The 16170-nt window shown below is 49.5% G+C and overlaps 1 protein-coding gene across 1 annotated transcript in view; it reads left to right on the forward strand.

Annotated features, from left to right (window-relative positions):
• The window catches only part of pitpnab (phosphatidylinositol transfer protein, alpha b), a 31643-nt gene extending 18671 nt beyond the window's left edge, over positions 1–12972 (forward strand). Inside the window, exons 3-12 of the mRNA XM_042338412.1 lie at positions 233–378; positions 1272–1363; positions 5509–5516; positions 6230–6304; positions 6566–6649; positions 7478–7555; positions 9211–9321; positions 10740–10862; positions 11003–11072; positions 11816–12972. Coding sequence (XP_042194346.1) covers positions 233–378; positions 1272–1363; positions 5509–5516; positions 6230–6304; positions 6566–6649; positions 7478–7555; positions 9211–9321; positions 10740–10862; positions 11003–11050 — 765 coding nt within the window. The 3' untranslated portion in view covers positions 11051–11072; positions 11816–12972. The remainder of the gene's footprint in view (positions 1–232; positions 379–1271; positions 1364–5508; positions 5517–6229; positions 6305–6565; positions 6650–7477; positions 7556–9210; positions 9322–10739; positions 10863–11002; positions 11073–11815) is intronic.
• The last annotated feature ends 3198 nt before the right edge of the window (positions 12973–16170 follow it).

Raw genomic sequence — 16170 nt, forward strand, 5'->3', positions numbered from 1 at the left:
GGTGACATACACGTGTAGAAGCCTGGCTTCGGATACTCTTAAGCATGGTAATGGGTTTCCGCGTGTGTCAGACATTCAGACGTCAAACAAAAAAAGGAATTGGTCTGAGCAGATACACTAGTGTCGAGTGTTTGAGAAGCTCCATCAGGTGAGCAGGCGGCACAGGACCCCGAGTGGAGAAGTGGCTGTGTATGTGCCTTGACCAACGCTTTGTTTCCCCCCCCCCCCACAGTACCAAGTGGGGCAGCTGTATTCCGTGGCTGAGGCGAGCAAGAATGAGACTGGCGGCGGGGAAGGGGTGGAGGTGCTGAAAAATGAACCGTATGAGAAGGACGGTGAGAAAGGGCAGTACACGCACAAGATCTACCACCTACAGCAGTAAGCCAACTTCACAGTACTGTACTGTTCCCTCCTGCAACTGCAACAGACACCCAAGTACTATGCCTGCAGTGCAGGTGCCCAGATACTCCATCCTTCCAGTTATTGACCAGATTCAGTTAGTGAATGTGGGCAACAGCTGGAAGCAGAGTGACTATGCGCCCACCCACACCTGAGCTGTGTTCAAAGGCTGGCTTGTTTCAGCAATGCTGGTGGGGACGTGTGAGACTCCAGTGTAGCTCGCACTCTTTGAAGGTAATCCGGTCCCAGCCAGATCGCGGAGGAGGATGCGGTAAATCACACGCTCGCAGTGCGTGTTTTTTGACTGTAAGCAGCGAGTGACCGATCATCCCCTCAGCAAGTACACTGCCATGCCTCCTGTCCAATCCGACAAAGCTGCAGCAACCAGTGACGTGATTTAAGCGACCTATTGCCATCATTGTGTGTTTAGTGTAGACAGTGAAGAGAGTTCACGAGGTGTGTGTTGTGTGTAAACCACGGTGTGTTGATGCTCTAAGTCCCATCCAATCGCAGAGTGTCCCCCCCCCCCCCCACCCCCATGCACTGGGAAGTGCTGGACTGAACAAAGGTCCTTTTCCAATATGAACCTTGGCTATCCTCTCCTCTAACTGTGACCCTCTCCCTCTCTCCCCTGCAGCAACCAGTTGCATAGGAGCTTGTTGGTGACTGAATCCCAGTCACTGGACAAGACTCTGGAAAATCCATTCTGTTGATGGCGAGTTAGACTGTCGCCTTTTAGAACCCCGTTCTGGTGACTTTTGTCGCTGTCTCTCTCCTGGACCGACCGATCTGTTGCTCAGAGAGAAGGGGATTGTGCTCGGGGTGATCTCCATCCCGCCATCTGGTGAAATGGTAAAATTGTGCTCTTTCAGCAAGGTGCCAACGTTCGTGCAGTTACTGGCTCCAGAGGGGGCGCTGAACGTGCATGAGAAGGCGTGGAACGCTTACCCGTACTGCAAAACAGGTAAGTGCCCCATCCATTCGCTGGGGTCAGGAGCCCCTCGTGCTTGTTTTGACTGAGGGGGGAAAGAAACACTATCATTGTAACTCAGTGTATGGATTAATTCCTTATCCCAAAAGGGTCCTTAAGCAGACCCTCGGCTCAATCACTTCCGAAGGTGTTCCAGGCTCTACCAGTAGCCCCATAAATTTAGGGGTTGTTACACTCTATGCGTGCTGATGTCATGACTGTGTTCCCTGGTGAAGGAGCGTGTGATGAAGGAGTGGTGAAGGTACCCAAGCGGAATTTGGCCTTAGCCCATGGTATCCGTACCCTGGCACAAGTTCCTGCCATCTGAGGAGGGAGGGGAATTCGACAGAACAATGCACTTGAAAATCTGTCAGCGAGCTCTGTCCTGAGTTACTTCAGTGTCACTGTGGGCCAGTGACAGATTCACTTCCTGTGGTTTCAGTAATGGGAACAGGAAGAGTTCGTAGATCCTTGGCGTGCCTTTTCCACCAGATTATTGACTAATCTTTTAACGGCATTTTCCTGCCTTTTCTCCATATTCCTAAATGCTCTTATTTCCCAAGTATCTATCCACCCCCTTTGAAACAGCCCAATTAATGCAGCTTCTGCAGCTTACCGAGGCAGTGAGTTCCAATGAATTAACAAAGAATACACCACCATGTACCTGGCTTGTGTTTGTACTGTGGAAAGGAACTAGCTACAAACTTTAGTTCCTGCTCTTGATCCTCTTTTCCTCTCCAACCCTTCCCTTCCAGTTCGCATAGAGAAGTGAGAGCTTCCTGCTTCCTCATGGGCTGAAGGAGCAGGATTAATTGAGGGATCTAATTTCTAGCCATTTTTTACTGTGTTTGTTTTCAGTGTCTTGAGAGAAATGAAGCCAACAGCTTGTGAAGCTGGTACAGGGATGATGTGTTTGCTTCTTCCCCCTCTGCTTTGCATGTTACGAGAAATCTGTTTTCACATCCTTTTTCAGTTTCCCTTGCATAAAGGCACAGCCAAACTGCTCTATCAACGGTCAAGTGGATGGATGAAAGAGCTAGCTGACTTGCTCTCTGAGTTAGGTTTTTCCTCCCACCATCTCGATTCAAATCGGCTGAGATTGGGAATTGTTTGTGTGAAGAAATTGGGAGTGAAACCTGCCCTCTCACTACTGGGTCACACCGGCAGCTTCTGCAATGGAGAAATCATCAAGAAAGGAGGAGTGGGATGCAGGTGACCTCTGTTTGGTCCTTGCTGCCCCTCTTGTCCAGTCACGCTTCCGAAGCCCCTCTTCCGGTTCTTACTTTAGTTGTCTTGCTGTTACACACCGCACAACAACTTGCATTGATACAGAATCTGAAAGCTTGGCCACTGGTGGTGGTGGTGCGGAGGGAGTGGGAGACGTGCAATAAGCTCGTTAGCCAAACAAGGGGGCGAACAGAGGGGTAGAAGGAGATCAGAGATATAGGGAGATGCTTGGGTAGTTTCTGCACTGGGAGCCTTGGTATCATCATCAGTTCATTGGATTTTATGGGACGAAGGCGGGTGGGGGGGGGGAGACTTTTGTCTTCCCACCCTCACCCCCCCACCCCCCGCTCTGCGGTGTGAATCCTCGCAGCTTCAGGCAGCTGCTGTTACTCTTCCGAGCGGCACAGCCCCTTTAAGAAAATCTGCGGGCAGTCTTAACCGCCACGTGGCAAACAACCTGAGCTGCTCTCCCATTTTAAATGAGGGTTTTTGTGTCAGCCTAGCAGCACGCTGATGGAGATTAATCTCCCCCCCACCCCTCCCCCACTTCTCCGCCTGGCCAGGGCCGGACAATGGCTGCAAAGGTAGCCCCGTGAAATACAAGCTCCCAGCGTCAGGGAGCGACTATTTTATTCATCAGCCCCCGTCCAACCTGGTGGAATGTGTCATTGCCATGACAGTGAGGTGACACCAGAGCCCTGCCACCTGTCGAGCTCCCGTACCGTGTTACTTCAGCACCGCATAAATATTTTAGCGACGGCTGCAGGCAGGTGGGTTAGACACTGGATGTGAGTTTGCGAGAGGACGAGCCTTGCGAAGTACGTGTGTGCCTGTTAAACTCCACACGGTCCAGGACCAGAAACCCCACCTGGAGTTAGCCCTTGAGGCTATGTTCTGTCTTAAAATTTAACATGTCGCGGAGGAACATGGAAAATTCCTAAAAGCAGTCTTAATTTAGAAACTGGTTCTGTTTAAACAGCGCAAAACCACAGGGGTTCTCAGCGACTGTAGCCAGTGCCCAAGCTTCCTCCCTGGTCTCTTTCGCAAACCCCAGGATACCACAAAATTTCACAGGTTTCACCCACAAAATACAGAGTCATTTCACTTTACAGTATATCCTGTGAAGCCCTTTGAATGTCTCGAAGACGTGATGAGGCAAGGATTATTGTTATTATACCCACTGTCTGGCCCAGGGAAATTGTATCCTGATGTCACTTATCTATCACTGTCACTGAGAGCCAGCCCACTCTAGGATACAAGTGGCTGACATTCTCACACAGACACTCCAGGTCTGACAGGGCTGTTCATTCACGACAGATCTCTCCGTCCCATTTTCACAACCTGTCTCCACACCAGACTTTTGAGTGCCGTTTCCCCATTTTTTCTTGTAACATTTTTTCCCCTCACTCTCTTGACGTGTTTTCTTTTGAGAAGTCTCACCCCTGGTTTGACAGCTGTGCTTGCTTACCTACCAGCCATTCATAAATCTATTGTCACTCGGGCTTAGGGGATCCCCTTCTACATTACACTGATCATCAGGCACTTTCTCTGGATGTCTTGCCCAGAAAGCAGACTGCAGTGTATTCATTAGATCCGATTCAGTTGTATTTTTAGTATTCTGGGAATTCCCAGTTTCTGTTGAGTTAATTGAGGTTAGCCTTCATTACAACACTGCCTTTAAACACCCTTCTTATTCCATCATGCAAAACACCATTCTTATCTTGCCCAAGCACTCAGTACAAAGGAACAGCGTAGACCATTCTGCCTGTTGAGCTTGCCCTGCCAGTTAATTAGATTATTGCTAATCTTTTAATCTTTCTCCAGATCCCTTAATATCAATTTGCTTTTGTCTGCAAAATGCACAGTCAAACCACCTTGCAGTATATCCTGTGAGACGTCTTGACGTGGTGATGAGGTGCTAAATCAAATGGAACAGTTATTATTATTATTAATACACAAATTCAGCCTGACATACCTACTTTCGTTACTTCTGGTCTGTCCTTTTCCACCATCAAGACCCCCAACTACAGCCTCCTGGATTTCAATACAGCAACGTGCTCTCGTATAACGCCTTTCACATAGGATAACATCTTAAAGCACTTCACAGAAATGGTGAGGGAAGCAGAGCAAGCTAGGAGGTTAGACTGAGACGAACAAAGGAGTGGTCGAAGAGTAGAAGGGTTGGGTCAGCGATGCAGTGAATGAAATCATCAAATTAGTATAAATGCCCTTTGGCCCATTTGATCTCATCCTTCCAGGATACCTGTCTTCCCATCACAGCATTGAGCTGTCGTTTGTGATGAGTCCCAGGGCCCTGGTCTGAACCACTCTAGCTTGCAACCTTTTCAGGTTGTTATTATTCCGTATTGTTCCATATTAGTTGAAGGCTCGGCACTGATAATCGGACACAGGATATGCAGCAAGGCCGAGTTTGCAGAGTGGAGGGAGGGAGTGGGGCTGGAGGAGATCACAGAGGGAGAGAGTGGGTCAAGGGTTGGAAATGGGATGAATCCTGGCAAAACCCCTTCCAAATCGGATGTTGGGACAAGCCTCAAAGCTTTGAGCGGTGACACTGATAACCAACATACTTGCCCTGGGAATCACAAAGAACTGAGCAAAAAGAAAATATGGTTGAAATGCTTTCGACTAATCTCTGTGTTTTTGGTCACTCCCACTCAGGTTTAAGTAGTAGGTTTGCAATCAGGGACCTTCTGCATTTCGAGGTAAATACCTGGTTAGTTGGCAAGGAGTCTTGCAGATTTTAGTGACTAAACCGTGCAGTCTGCCTAGTTCAGTAGAGAGTCTCAAGAGAATAATAGATGTCTACGCGGTTTGTGTAAATTGCATCTGTATTCACTTGTGTGTTTTGTTTTCTCTCTCTCCTCCCTGCTCCCACCGTTGCCGCTGTGCAGTCATCACAGTAAGTTACTTGTCAAACACTCGCTCTTCTCTTGGAAATCGTTTCGAGTGCCACGAGAATGTGACTTGTCAGTTCTGAGATCTTTTTATTGCTTATTACATGGCGTCCTGTAGCGTATTGGTTAGAGCGCTCGTCTCACAAGTGAGAGGACCTGGGTTCAATTCCCGGACTGATTTCTCCCTCCATCGCCTACACTAGCGTAACCCAGAGAGAACCTGTTTTAACACTAGTTAAACAGTAACTCGGGAGCACTCTCTTGGTTGGTCACAGTGTTCCTCTGTAATCTTCCAACTAATTTGTTTTCCTAGTAAATGCATTTGGCACATAACAGCTGCAATTAAGACTAAAAGACTATAAGACACCAGTTCGGGTGAGACTTCAAACCGAAGTCCCTTTTGTGCCTGTGCAGTGGGATATTAAAGATCCTGCAACACTATTTGAAAAGAAGGGAGTTTATCCCATGTCCTGGCCGACAATCTCCCCAGATAAAAATGCTCATTGACTTCATGGCTGTCTGTGGGTCGATGCTATTCCCATATTGGCTGCTATGATCACCTTCAAATAGACACGACACTTTATACTAGTTACTGTGAGGCGCTCGGCAGTATTTTAATGTTCCAGGCGCTGTATAAAAAGTGAAAATTGTTAGTTTTTATTTCATTGACATTATTTCCGGTATATAAGAGCCCTAAAGCTTTGAACTCCTTTTACAGAACGAGTACATGAAGGATGACTTCCTGATTAAAATTGAGACCTGGCACAAGCCTGACATGGGGAGCACTGAAAACGTGAGTATGCGGGTCTGCGGGTTGGGGTGGGTGATGGGAGAGAGAGGCAGTCACACAATTGCTCTCCGTGCTTTGGGCTTTTGTGGGACCTCGTGTGCAGATTGGCTGCCGCGTTTGCTTACAATTAAGTACGTACAAGTAAAGTGCTTTAAGATGCCCTCCTGACGTGAAGGGCACTTTGCGAAATGCCAGGATTACGGTTGTGAACGAAGCTTCCACTGGAATAGACTTGACTCCTGTTTGTCTCCTCCCCGATGGCAGGTACACGGCCTGGATCCCAACACCTGGAAATCCACTGAAGTCATTAATTTAGACATCGCTGATCGGAGCCAGATCCATTCACGAGTGAGTTGGCTGTTAGTGCCTAAAATTGCATAGACTGTACATAGGCCATTTTGGCTCGACTCATCTGTGCCGCTGTTTATACTCCTCGCCAAACTCCCTCAAGCCTCCCCCATATATCATTATTAACGTCACTCATGCATACAATATTCTCTCCAGAATATCCATAGTATTATCCCTCCCCCACCACCACATCAAGCCGCTTTTTAAATGAGTCTGTGTCCTGGCCTCAACCACCCTTCCTTGCAGCCCTATTTCCAGTTGTTAGTTACTCTGTGGGTAAAAAAAACCTTCCCGGTGTCTGTCCCGAAATTGCCTCGTGCACCTCTAAACCTTTCGTCAGAAAATCCACCCGCTCCCTTCGCCTCTGACCTAGGCGGCAGTGCCTCCTGGGTCAGAGGCAAAAGGGAGTGGGGTGGATTTTCTTCATAAAAAGGATGATAAAAGTGAAAAGACCATAAAACAGTGTGATCTGTTCCTGTGTGTGTTATTGGCACTTGGCGGTCAGTCTTCTGTGCTTGCGCTTCGTACGGCCACAGCCCGCTGGCGCTACATGCTGGCGGAAGGGCGGTACTGCATGACATCCTGGTGCAGAGTGACCTCTAACACTAGACTGGACAGACCGAGGTGGGGGGGTGTGGGGGTGGGGGTGCAGATGTGGAGTGGAAGAGTTTACATGTGTGTGTAGGTGGCATGTCAATGTCAAACTCTGTCCGTTTGTGGGCACGACACTGTGCAGCATAGCGACGGTCGATCTCCGTTCAGGGGAGAGGTGTCAAGCGATAACAGATTGTAACTCATCGAGGCTGTCGCTAACTCTTCCTGCTTCAGGATTACAAACACGATGAGGACCCGGCAGTGTTCAAGTCTGTGAAGACCGGGCGTGGGCCGCTGGGCCCCAACTGGAAGGTGCTGATTGCGTGTTTGTCTTACAGGTTCCCTTCATACCCTGGCACCTCCTTACGTCTCCGACCGACTCACTCCCCAACACGCTACCCATTACCTCCTCCTGATCAGCTCCGTCCGCCCTCCTGCATGTCGCTCGTGCCCTCTGTTCCGCCATCAGTGCCTGCGCTTTCAAGCCACTACCTGCTGAAACTCTGGAACACTCTTATCTCCATCCCTCCGTCTTGCCCATTCCTTCCTCATCTTCAAGTCGTGCATGAAGATGTTCCTCTTCGACCGTGCCTACGGTCATCTTCTCCCTCCCCTCCAAACCCCCGGCTTGACATCATGCTCTGTCACTGTCAAGCGCAATGGGACACCGTCCTGCAAGTTATTTTATTTTCCTCCCTCCAATGCTTCCTTGTGCAGAAAACAATGGCTCTTCCTGGGGGACAGTCTGGGGAGGTGGGTGGTGGGGAGTCTGCTTGCCTCCTGTGGCTTGAGTACCAGCACCTGATGCCATGTGTTGCCCAGCCTCCACGTCTGTGAATTTCAGCACCTTTATTTAAGGGAGCGGGTACATAAGGGTTTCGCTCACCCACTAAAGAGTCAGTGGCCTGTAAACTGGTTACCTGTCCACCACCTCACTCAGCGTTTGAAAGCAAGTTGTGCATCACATCCTGTGTAACAACAACAAGATTCCATTTATAGAGCGCCTTTCACGTCAGGAGGACGTCCCAAGGCGCTGCACAGTTGGGTCATGACCCGAGCAGGGGGGAAATGGTCAGGGTGAGGGGAGGGAAGGGAGGGAGAGAGGAGGGGGAAATGGTCAGGGTGAGGGGAGGGAAGGGAGGGAGCGAGGAGGAGGAAGAGAGTCGAGAGGGGAGCTGAAGGCACGGTCAAAGAGAAAGGTTTTGAGACCGGCCTTGAAGGAGGAAAGGGAGGAAGCAAGGCGAAGGCACTGGGGGATGGAGTTCCAGAGCTCGGGGCTGAGAGGCTGAAGGCCCGACCACCGATAGTAGGGCGGTTGGGGCGGGGGACGTGGAGCAGACCGGAGCCAGAGGAACGGAGGGTACGGGCAGGTAGGTAGGGGACGGAGGGTACGGGCAGGTAGGTGTGTAGAGAGAGAGGGACCATGAGAAATGGGAGGAATTTTTACACAACCGTTAAAATGCTTTGATTTCTCCCTGACCGACTCTATAAGAGGCTGGCTCCATCCTTTTACCCTGCTCTGAATCGGTTCACAAATCGTAAGCTCATTGTTTCTCCAGGCCCGCGTGTGCCTGGGTTTAATTTCCCAATAAATACTTACAACCCGCCTCCTGCATTATTTATCCCAGATCATACGCAGTGCATACCTGCAGCTCTCTGTTTCTGAAGTAATTACTCTCTGCGTTTCGCTTGGAGGGATTAAAACGATCAGGACAAAACATTAAAATAATGGGCACACTTTAGTGATCCAACCTCACAAATGGTTGTCAATTAATGCGCTTGACTGGAGCAAGGGTTAGAGATAGAGTGAAGCTCACTATCCATCCAGCACTCCCAGGTCAGGGTTAGAGACAGAGTGAAGTTCCCTCTACACTGGCCGACCAGCACTCCCACGTGTCTGGTATTGTTCTGAGTTTTGGCGATGTCAGACCTCACCACGATTTACATCCTTCTCCGCTGTGTTGCAGAAAGAGCTGTTGAAGAAGACGGACTGTCCGCACATGTGCGCCTACAAACTGGTGACGGTGAAGTTCAAGTGGTGGGGCTTTCAGAGTAAAGTGGAGAGCTTCATCCAGAAGGTGAGGGTGCTGAGCTGGTGGGGGATGAGCGTTGGGTGAGGTCCTGGGACTAGGAGAGAGCGGGACAAAACATCAGGGAGGATTAGGCTGAGAAGATCAACATCGGGTTTCATTCGTGGGGAAAATTCAGGGCTTAACCTTTTCTGACGGATAAACTGATTTCAGTGCTGGGATACCGACTGAAGTTAAACAGTAATAATGCTTGCATTTGATACAGTCACGACAAAAATCCTCTCAGAGCGCTTTAGAGTTGTCAGAAAAGTGTAGTGAATGTGTATTTTGTAGACAAACTCGGCAGCCAGTTTACGCACAGCGACATCCGACACTTTATCTTTGGGATTGTTGGCCGGTTCTCACCGGGAGAAGCTCTTCTCTTTCCTGAATAATGCCATGGGATCTTTGACAGCCATTTTAAATGGCAGAAAAGGACCCTGGTTTCACATCTCATCTGAAGGACGGCACCTCTTGACAGTGCAGCCTTTCCTCAGCAGTGTATTGGAGCACCAGCCTAGACTGTGAACTCAAAGCTGTGACGAGAAGGTTGAACCCACAACTTTCTGACTCAGTCGAGAACTGGACTGACTAAGTCAGACCAAATAGAGTAGCAAAAAGAAAGATACAGAAATGGCAGGAGCAAGAGGTCAAAATAACAGCCACCTTGTGATGAAACACGTCTTGTTTTAGGGCACTTCGTAGGTAGAACAGCTGTTGTCACGGCTGCCACTGTTTACACTGTAAATCGATTTGTCGGGTAAATCAGCGATGAACAAGCATTTATGGTTAGCCAACAAGATAAATAAAATAAACATCCTACCGATCGAACACAGACTTTCCTGAGCTCATGAGAATGTTGGTTGGGGGGGGGGGGGGGGAAGGGGCGTGGTTGGGGGCCTCATGGGCCACTTCTGGCCACCATTGATGTTCATGATACCATCAGCTGTCCTGGTGGACGTTAGTTGAAGACTGGAAGAGAAAAGGGAGTTTCTCTCACTGTCCTGACTGACCCAAGTATATTGATTATTCACCTCATGGTTGCTCCTCTTCGATCGTGCCTGTGGTCACCTCCCCTTCCTCCCCAGCTCGGCCTCAAACCACACCAGCGCTCTGAGACATTACCCCGCCTGAAGGGCGCTCTGTAAATGCAAGTTGTTGTACTGCTGTTGGCGGGCTTCTCTGCCCACATTTAGCTGCCGCGTCCGTCTACAAATACACAGTCACTACACTGGGCAGTAATTTCATGCGAGGCCCGTGCAGGTGTTTGGCGTTACGGGTGCTCGTCAAACGACTATCAAGGTTAAGAATACGGAAGGATTTGGTCTTGAAATAAACTTTGGATCAGTTGTCCCCGTTCAATGCCCAGCTCGGCCCAGCGTTCAGTCAGGCAGGCTCTCAGCTGCATCTTGTTTGTTTGGTCACAGCAAGAGAAGCGTCTGTTCACCGTCTTCCACCGTCAACTCTTCTGCTGGATCGACAAGTGGATCAACCTGACCATGGAGGACATTCGCCGCATGGAAGATGAAACCAAGAAGGAGCTGGACCAGGTGTGTGAGGGAGTGAGCGTGTGAGGGAGTGAGCGAGAGAGGGAGTGAGCGTGTGAGGGAGTGTGTGTTGTGGGGCTAGAGCGGTGACTGTGTTATGGAGGCACTGGGCACTGATGCATGTGTTCTTCCTCACCTCTCAGATGATCATGAACGGTCCCGTGCGAGGCCTGACGGCTACAGATGAGTAGAGCACGGTTTCCTATTTATGCTGTAAGTACAGAGGGTCCCTCTGAAGCTGGTCATTCCCTAACAGCCCTTTGTAATGTGCTGTGGTTCCTGTGACTGGGGGGGGGTTAGCAGAGATGGCCTCAGTCGCCCTACGCCCAGCCAGCAAGGCGGGTTTGAGTGCGGGTTGAGCGGTGTTAACAGCAGCCACCTCTGCTGCTCTGTTCTCACTCAGTCCCCCTTGAGGAGCAGGTTCAGCGGGGAGAGAATTCTACGGACGTTCATCTCCCCGAATCCCTCCGCCTCGTACCCTATGGCCCCGCCTTCGTAACCTCACCTTAAATACCCGCCTCTCTCTAAAAACAATAGCGCCTTTGCCCACCGTTATTCTATCCTGCTCGGCCCCCAGTCCATCTGCGAAGCACTTTTGAGATGTTCTCTCGTAAGTGGAAGGCGATGGATAAATGAATGCACGTCGTCCCAGAGAGCGGCCTTTTCCGTTTCATTTCTGACCGGCTGGAATGTGCCCTGATGCCACTTTTTTGAACAAGCGGTTGGGTCAAGCACCGGGGAGGGTGGGAGGGCAGCCGTTGCGCTAGTCAGTGACAACAACAACAACAACAAATTACATTTGTCGGGAGGACGTCCCAAAGCACCAGCCAGCCACACGCCCCCAGGGCTCACAGCTGGAGCATCAGGAGAGAAACTCGCCCCAGCGTTTTAAGCGGAAACTGATTTTAACTCTCTTCACTGTTTTCTTTTTTTTTTTTTTCCGTGGAAAACAAAAGCTTCTTAAAGAAGACTTCCACTTGTGGCTCCGACGCTCTCCCGACAGCAAAACGACGCAAAATGTCCTCGAGGAAAACTAACCAGATCTTCGTTTTAAGACGATTTTTTTTTAAAAAAAAAAATAAAATCTTCAGATATTTCTAGGAATACTGATTTGTTGTGAGCCGGCCCCCCGAGGAATCTAAAACAAACAAACAAACAAACAAAAAAAAAAACACTATGAAATTTTATCCCCGTGCAGAGAAAAAAATATATTAAATGTTAGAGTTTACTGCGTGACGTAACCGTTAATATGGCTGTGTGTTTGGATCCAAAAACTAACTGGTTTCAAATGTGGCGTTTTTACTCCAGTGAGTGACAGTATTGTGCTGTTGTGGGTTTCCTTTCCTTCCGAACACTTGTCCCCTTTTGCCTTATTAGTAATTTATTCAGTTCAAGTGCAATAACTGCCCCCCCCCCCAACCCCCTGCTTCCCATCCCCTTTGTGTGTCGACCTTCTCTTAAGGGACCCGAAGCGCTTGTGTTCCGCTGGTCCTTTCTGTTCTGTTTTCAAGAGCACGGGAGCATCGGTGGAGGGACCGAAGGAAGCGAACAGTTACTGTGTCCTGCCCGCTGGGTGTGTCTGCGAGAGAGACAGAGAGAGAGAGAGAAAGAGAGAGAGAGGCAGAAACTGGATGGTGTTGAGTTGCAAGTGGGATTTTAGTCAAGTCGTCACGCCGCGGACTTTGACATCAGTGGGGAGGGAGGAACTCCGCACAGGTCCACACTCACTCTCAGTGGCGTAGCGTTTTGAGAGCGCCCAGAATTTGGCTCACCCTGAGTCTGCTGGGTTTCTTTTTTCTGTCCCATCTAAGAGCCACGGGAAAATGTAAATGGGTGTTAAAATTTAATTCCAACAATTCGGCCAAATCGAGTCATTGTGAACCTCTCTCTGCTTCGGGGGGAGGGCCCCCACGTCTCGTGTTGAATGTGTCTGTTGGTTTGTTCATCCGACCTGCTCTTGCTGTCCACCCGCTCGGTGCGGTCACCCGGTGAGGCTTTCACTGCTGTGAAGTCATCACCGCTTCTGGTTTTTCATTTCTCGAAAAAGAAAAGCATCGCTTTATTTTTTTAACTGTTCCGTCACTCCTGAAATAAAATGTCCGATTGCACTGCAGACCCGAGTCTCGCTCTGTATATTCCCAGAACGCTTCTGGATTTGCAAAATGGGTTTGACCCCCACTACCCCCACTCCCCCGGTGACAGGTGTTCCATTGCTGACTCCCTCACCCACTGTGATGCCATTCAGCTCACCCTATTGATGGCATGTGAGGTCCCCTGCCCCTTTGATGCCACACGGTTTGCCCCATTAATGGCACATGTCCTTCTATGTTAAAGCCCCCCCCCCCCACGTTGATGGCATGTACTCTTTTCTGGTGTGTGCGTGTGTGTGTTGGTGGAGGGGGTGGGGAGGTCAGAGCCTGAGGCCCCCCGACCTCCCCGGCAGTGTTGCTGTCACCAGGAAATGCACCACCTCCGCTTGTGGCAACTCCCACGTTAAACGTAAAGATTTCAGCCCCAGTGTGGAGGGAGGAAGAGCCCATTCATTCTCCTGTTTTATTATCTCTTCCTGGATTGTGTGCGCCCACACCCAGGACCCAGGCACACTTTGAACCGAGTGACTGGAGTCCTACCCCCTCAATATCTTTGTAGCGTCACGGAAAGGCGTACATGGCAGTTCCTGTAAAGTACAGATTAGGTCTCAAGCTCTGACTCATTGTATATAAATTGGGAATCTTCCAAAGGGGCTCTTTTAATAAGCCTTCCCAGGAGCATTCTTATTAGATTTTACTGTGCGTGTGTGTGTCTTGTCTGTGTCTGTCTGTCTGTGTCTTGTCTGTGTACATTTCCTCTCTCTCCCATCTCTTGCCTTCGAAATGTGAATCAAATCAATTAGACAGAAAGGGAAGTGGAGAACAAACGATGCCTCGGGCCACTGTCTTGATTTCCCCAAACATGTCGGATGTAAACAGTAACCAGCAAACATTTGCATTTTGGGTCCAATGGGGTTTGGCTGTGAGTGTCGTTCCGCAGAGCCCACTCCTTACACAACATTCCAGTTGTTGCCTTGAGGTCTCGAGTTTCTCTCTCCTGCTTTCGCAGTACAGTATTTTGGCTTTCATGTTTGGCAGGAGCAATTAATTAATATGTGTGTGTGTGTGTGTGTGTGTTGAGCTGGCGATGTTCCTCGCATTGGTGAGGGGGAGGGTTGTTGCCTTGTGGATCTTGGCTTTGCTCATTGATTAGCTCACGCCCGACTCAAGCAAATTGGGTGATGCCAACCTTGCTGGTGTTTTCTCTGTTGGTGGTGGACCCCTGCCCAGCCCAACCCAACCTGCCCCGCAGCACACTTGAGTTTCCACCCCCTGCCATTTCCCGATTGCTTTTACTGTTTCCCAACCAATCCCCTACCCGAGCTGAGGGTTAGGATCAGTGGGGTGGGGGAGGGCAGGGAGAGTGGGAACTAGTAGGGTGACCGAATGAGGGGTACCAAACCTCAGAAGATGGGGAAGGGAAGGGGTGTGTGTGGATTAAGAAATAGACGAAGACTCTTAGCTTTGAAGCCCACCCCCCCCCCCCCCACCCCTCCTAAATGCCCACATATACGCGTTTTCACAGCCTTTCTTTCAAGAGACACCATCAACCCTGAGGTCCTCGCCTGGAGTACAGACTGGCTCTGGGTACCAGGTGTTACCTGGTCTTCCAGCCTGAATCCAGAGTAAAAGCCACACCATTAACAGGACAGTTCGTGGCTCTCTGAGACCAGGAAGAGAGAGAGAGAGAGAGTATCCTTGCTCAACATAACCCTGACTGGCTCCCCATGTACTGAGAGACTTCGGATTAAACGTCCGGGTTCCCTGCTCCCCAAAATCGATTTTGTTACTAAAACGATGAAAGATTCTGTGTGCTTTCCCCCTTCCCTCCCCTCCGCCCCCCACTGCCCATTTATCAGTGTTACCTTGACTGGCAGCTGATACCGGCAGCCACTCCCATGTACTGTAGTTGTGCTTAAGGGTGAGGTAACAGACCATAAAGCTATAATAAGACATTCTGATATATAAATGTAAATAGAATAACCTCAGTAGTACAGTACTTAACTGGTGTGTGCATGTGTGGGTGTGTGACCAAGGACAGCACCGTGTACTTTATGCAGCTTATACCAGCTCTCAAAATAGGAACTTATCAGGAAACTTTTCTGATTGTCATTGCATTTACTGTGCATTACTGCAGCAATTTGGGCTGAAGCGCGCAGTTAAGGACAGGGGATGCACACACATCAGGACCAAGTGTTGGGGTTTAGGCGGGAGGGAGAAGATGTTGGCCTCTCCTGTGACGTCCTAACTGGGTTTCAGGCCGGATGTGCTGACCAATCGTAATCTGTACAATGTATACCTTAGACCAGCGTCGCTCAGCCTCTGGCTTGACTCTTGCGTTGACTCTGATATTCTCTCCTGTTTTTCCTTCCCTGAGAAAAAACTTGGTTAAGCGCCAGAGAAAGAGTAGCAGAGAAGGCCGGAGGCAGTAAGTTGAGAACACGGTGATGTCCAGCTTGGCTTTTGCTATCTGTACATTGCAGGAGGAAGGGAAGGAAGCCTGTGGGAGGTGACCATTTTTTTTGAGGCCCTGATTTCCATCGCGTCGTGGCCCGTGAAACCGTTCATGTATTCGAATTGGAGGATGGATGGACCAGAATTGTGGAGAATCCTGAAACTCACTTAACTTGGGAGCCGGATTCCTGCAGTTCTTGAAACACAAACCGATCCAATAAATACTTTGCGTTTTGCCCACAAAATATGCAGTCAGTCCACTTTTACAGTATATTTGTGAAGCCCTGTGAGATGTTTCGACGATGTGATAAGGCGCTATGTCAAATGCAAGGATTATTATTAATACGCAACCTTGGAAGTTTCAAGATAAAACGGTCCCACGCACTAAAACTAGGTGGAATTTCGGGCTTCTGACGCCGATTTCTTGCTTGTTACGTTTACTTTCTGTGTCGTCGCTGACTTTCTCTGTCACTCTGTGACTTTTGAGACTCTCGAGACTGGGAAGATGTTAATTCAACGTTTTCCCGTCTCTCTCCCTCCCTCCCTCCCTCCCGCCCCTCCCTGCCAACCCCGGCTTTATGTGGGAAGCTGGAAATTGCCACGATGCTGCAGAAGGAGGGTGCGCCCCCTGAGAATGCAGCTTAACCATGTGGTGGGAGCAGAGTAGAAGCTTTATTCTGCTGACCAGCATCTGACCTGGTTAATGTAAGCCTTGATGAGCCTGAGGTTGATGGGGAGGAAAGGAGGGAAGCGAAGTGGTGCCCACA

Source organism: Callorhinchus milii, unplaced genomic scaffold (genome assembly GCF_018977255.1).
Source record: "Callorhinchus milii isolate IMCB2004 unplaced genomic scaffold, IMCB_Cmil_1.0 Scaffold10, whole genome shotgun sequence".
In the NCBI taxonomy this organism is placed as follows: domain Eukaryota; kingdom Metazoa; phylum Chordata; class Chondrichthyes; order Chimaeriformes; family Callorhinchidae; genus Callorhinchus; species Callorhinchus milii.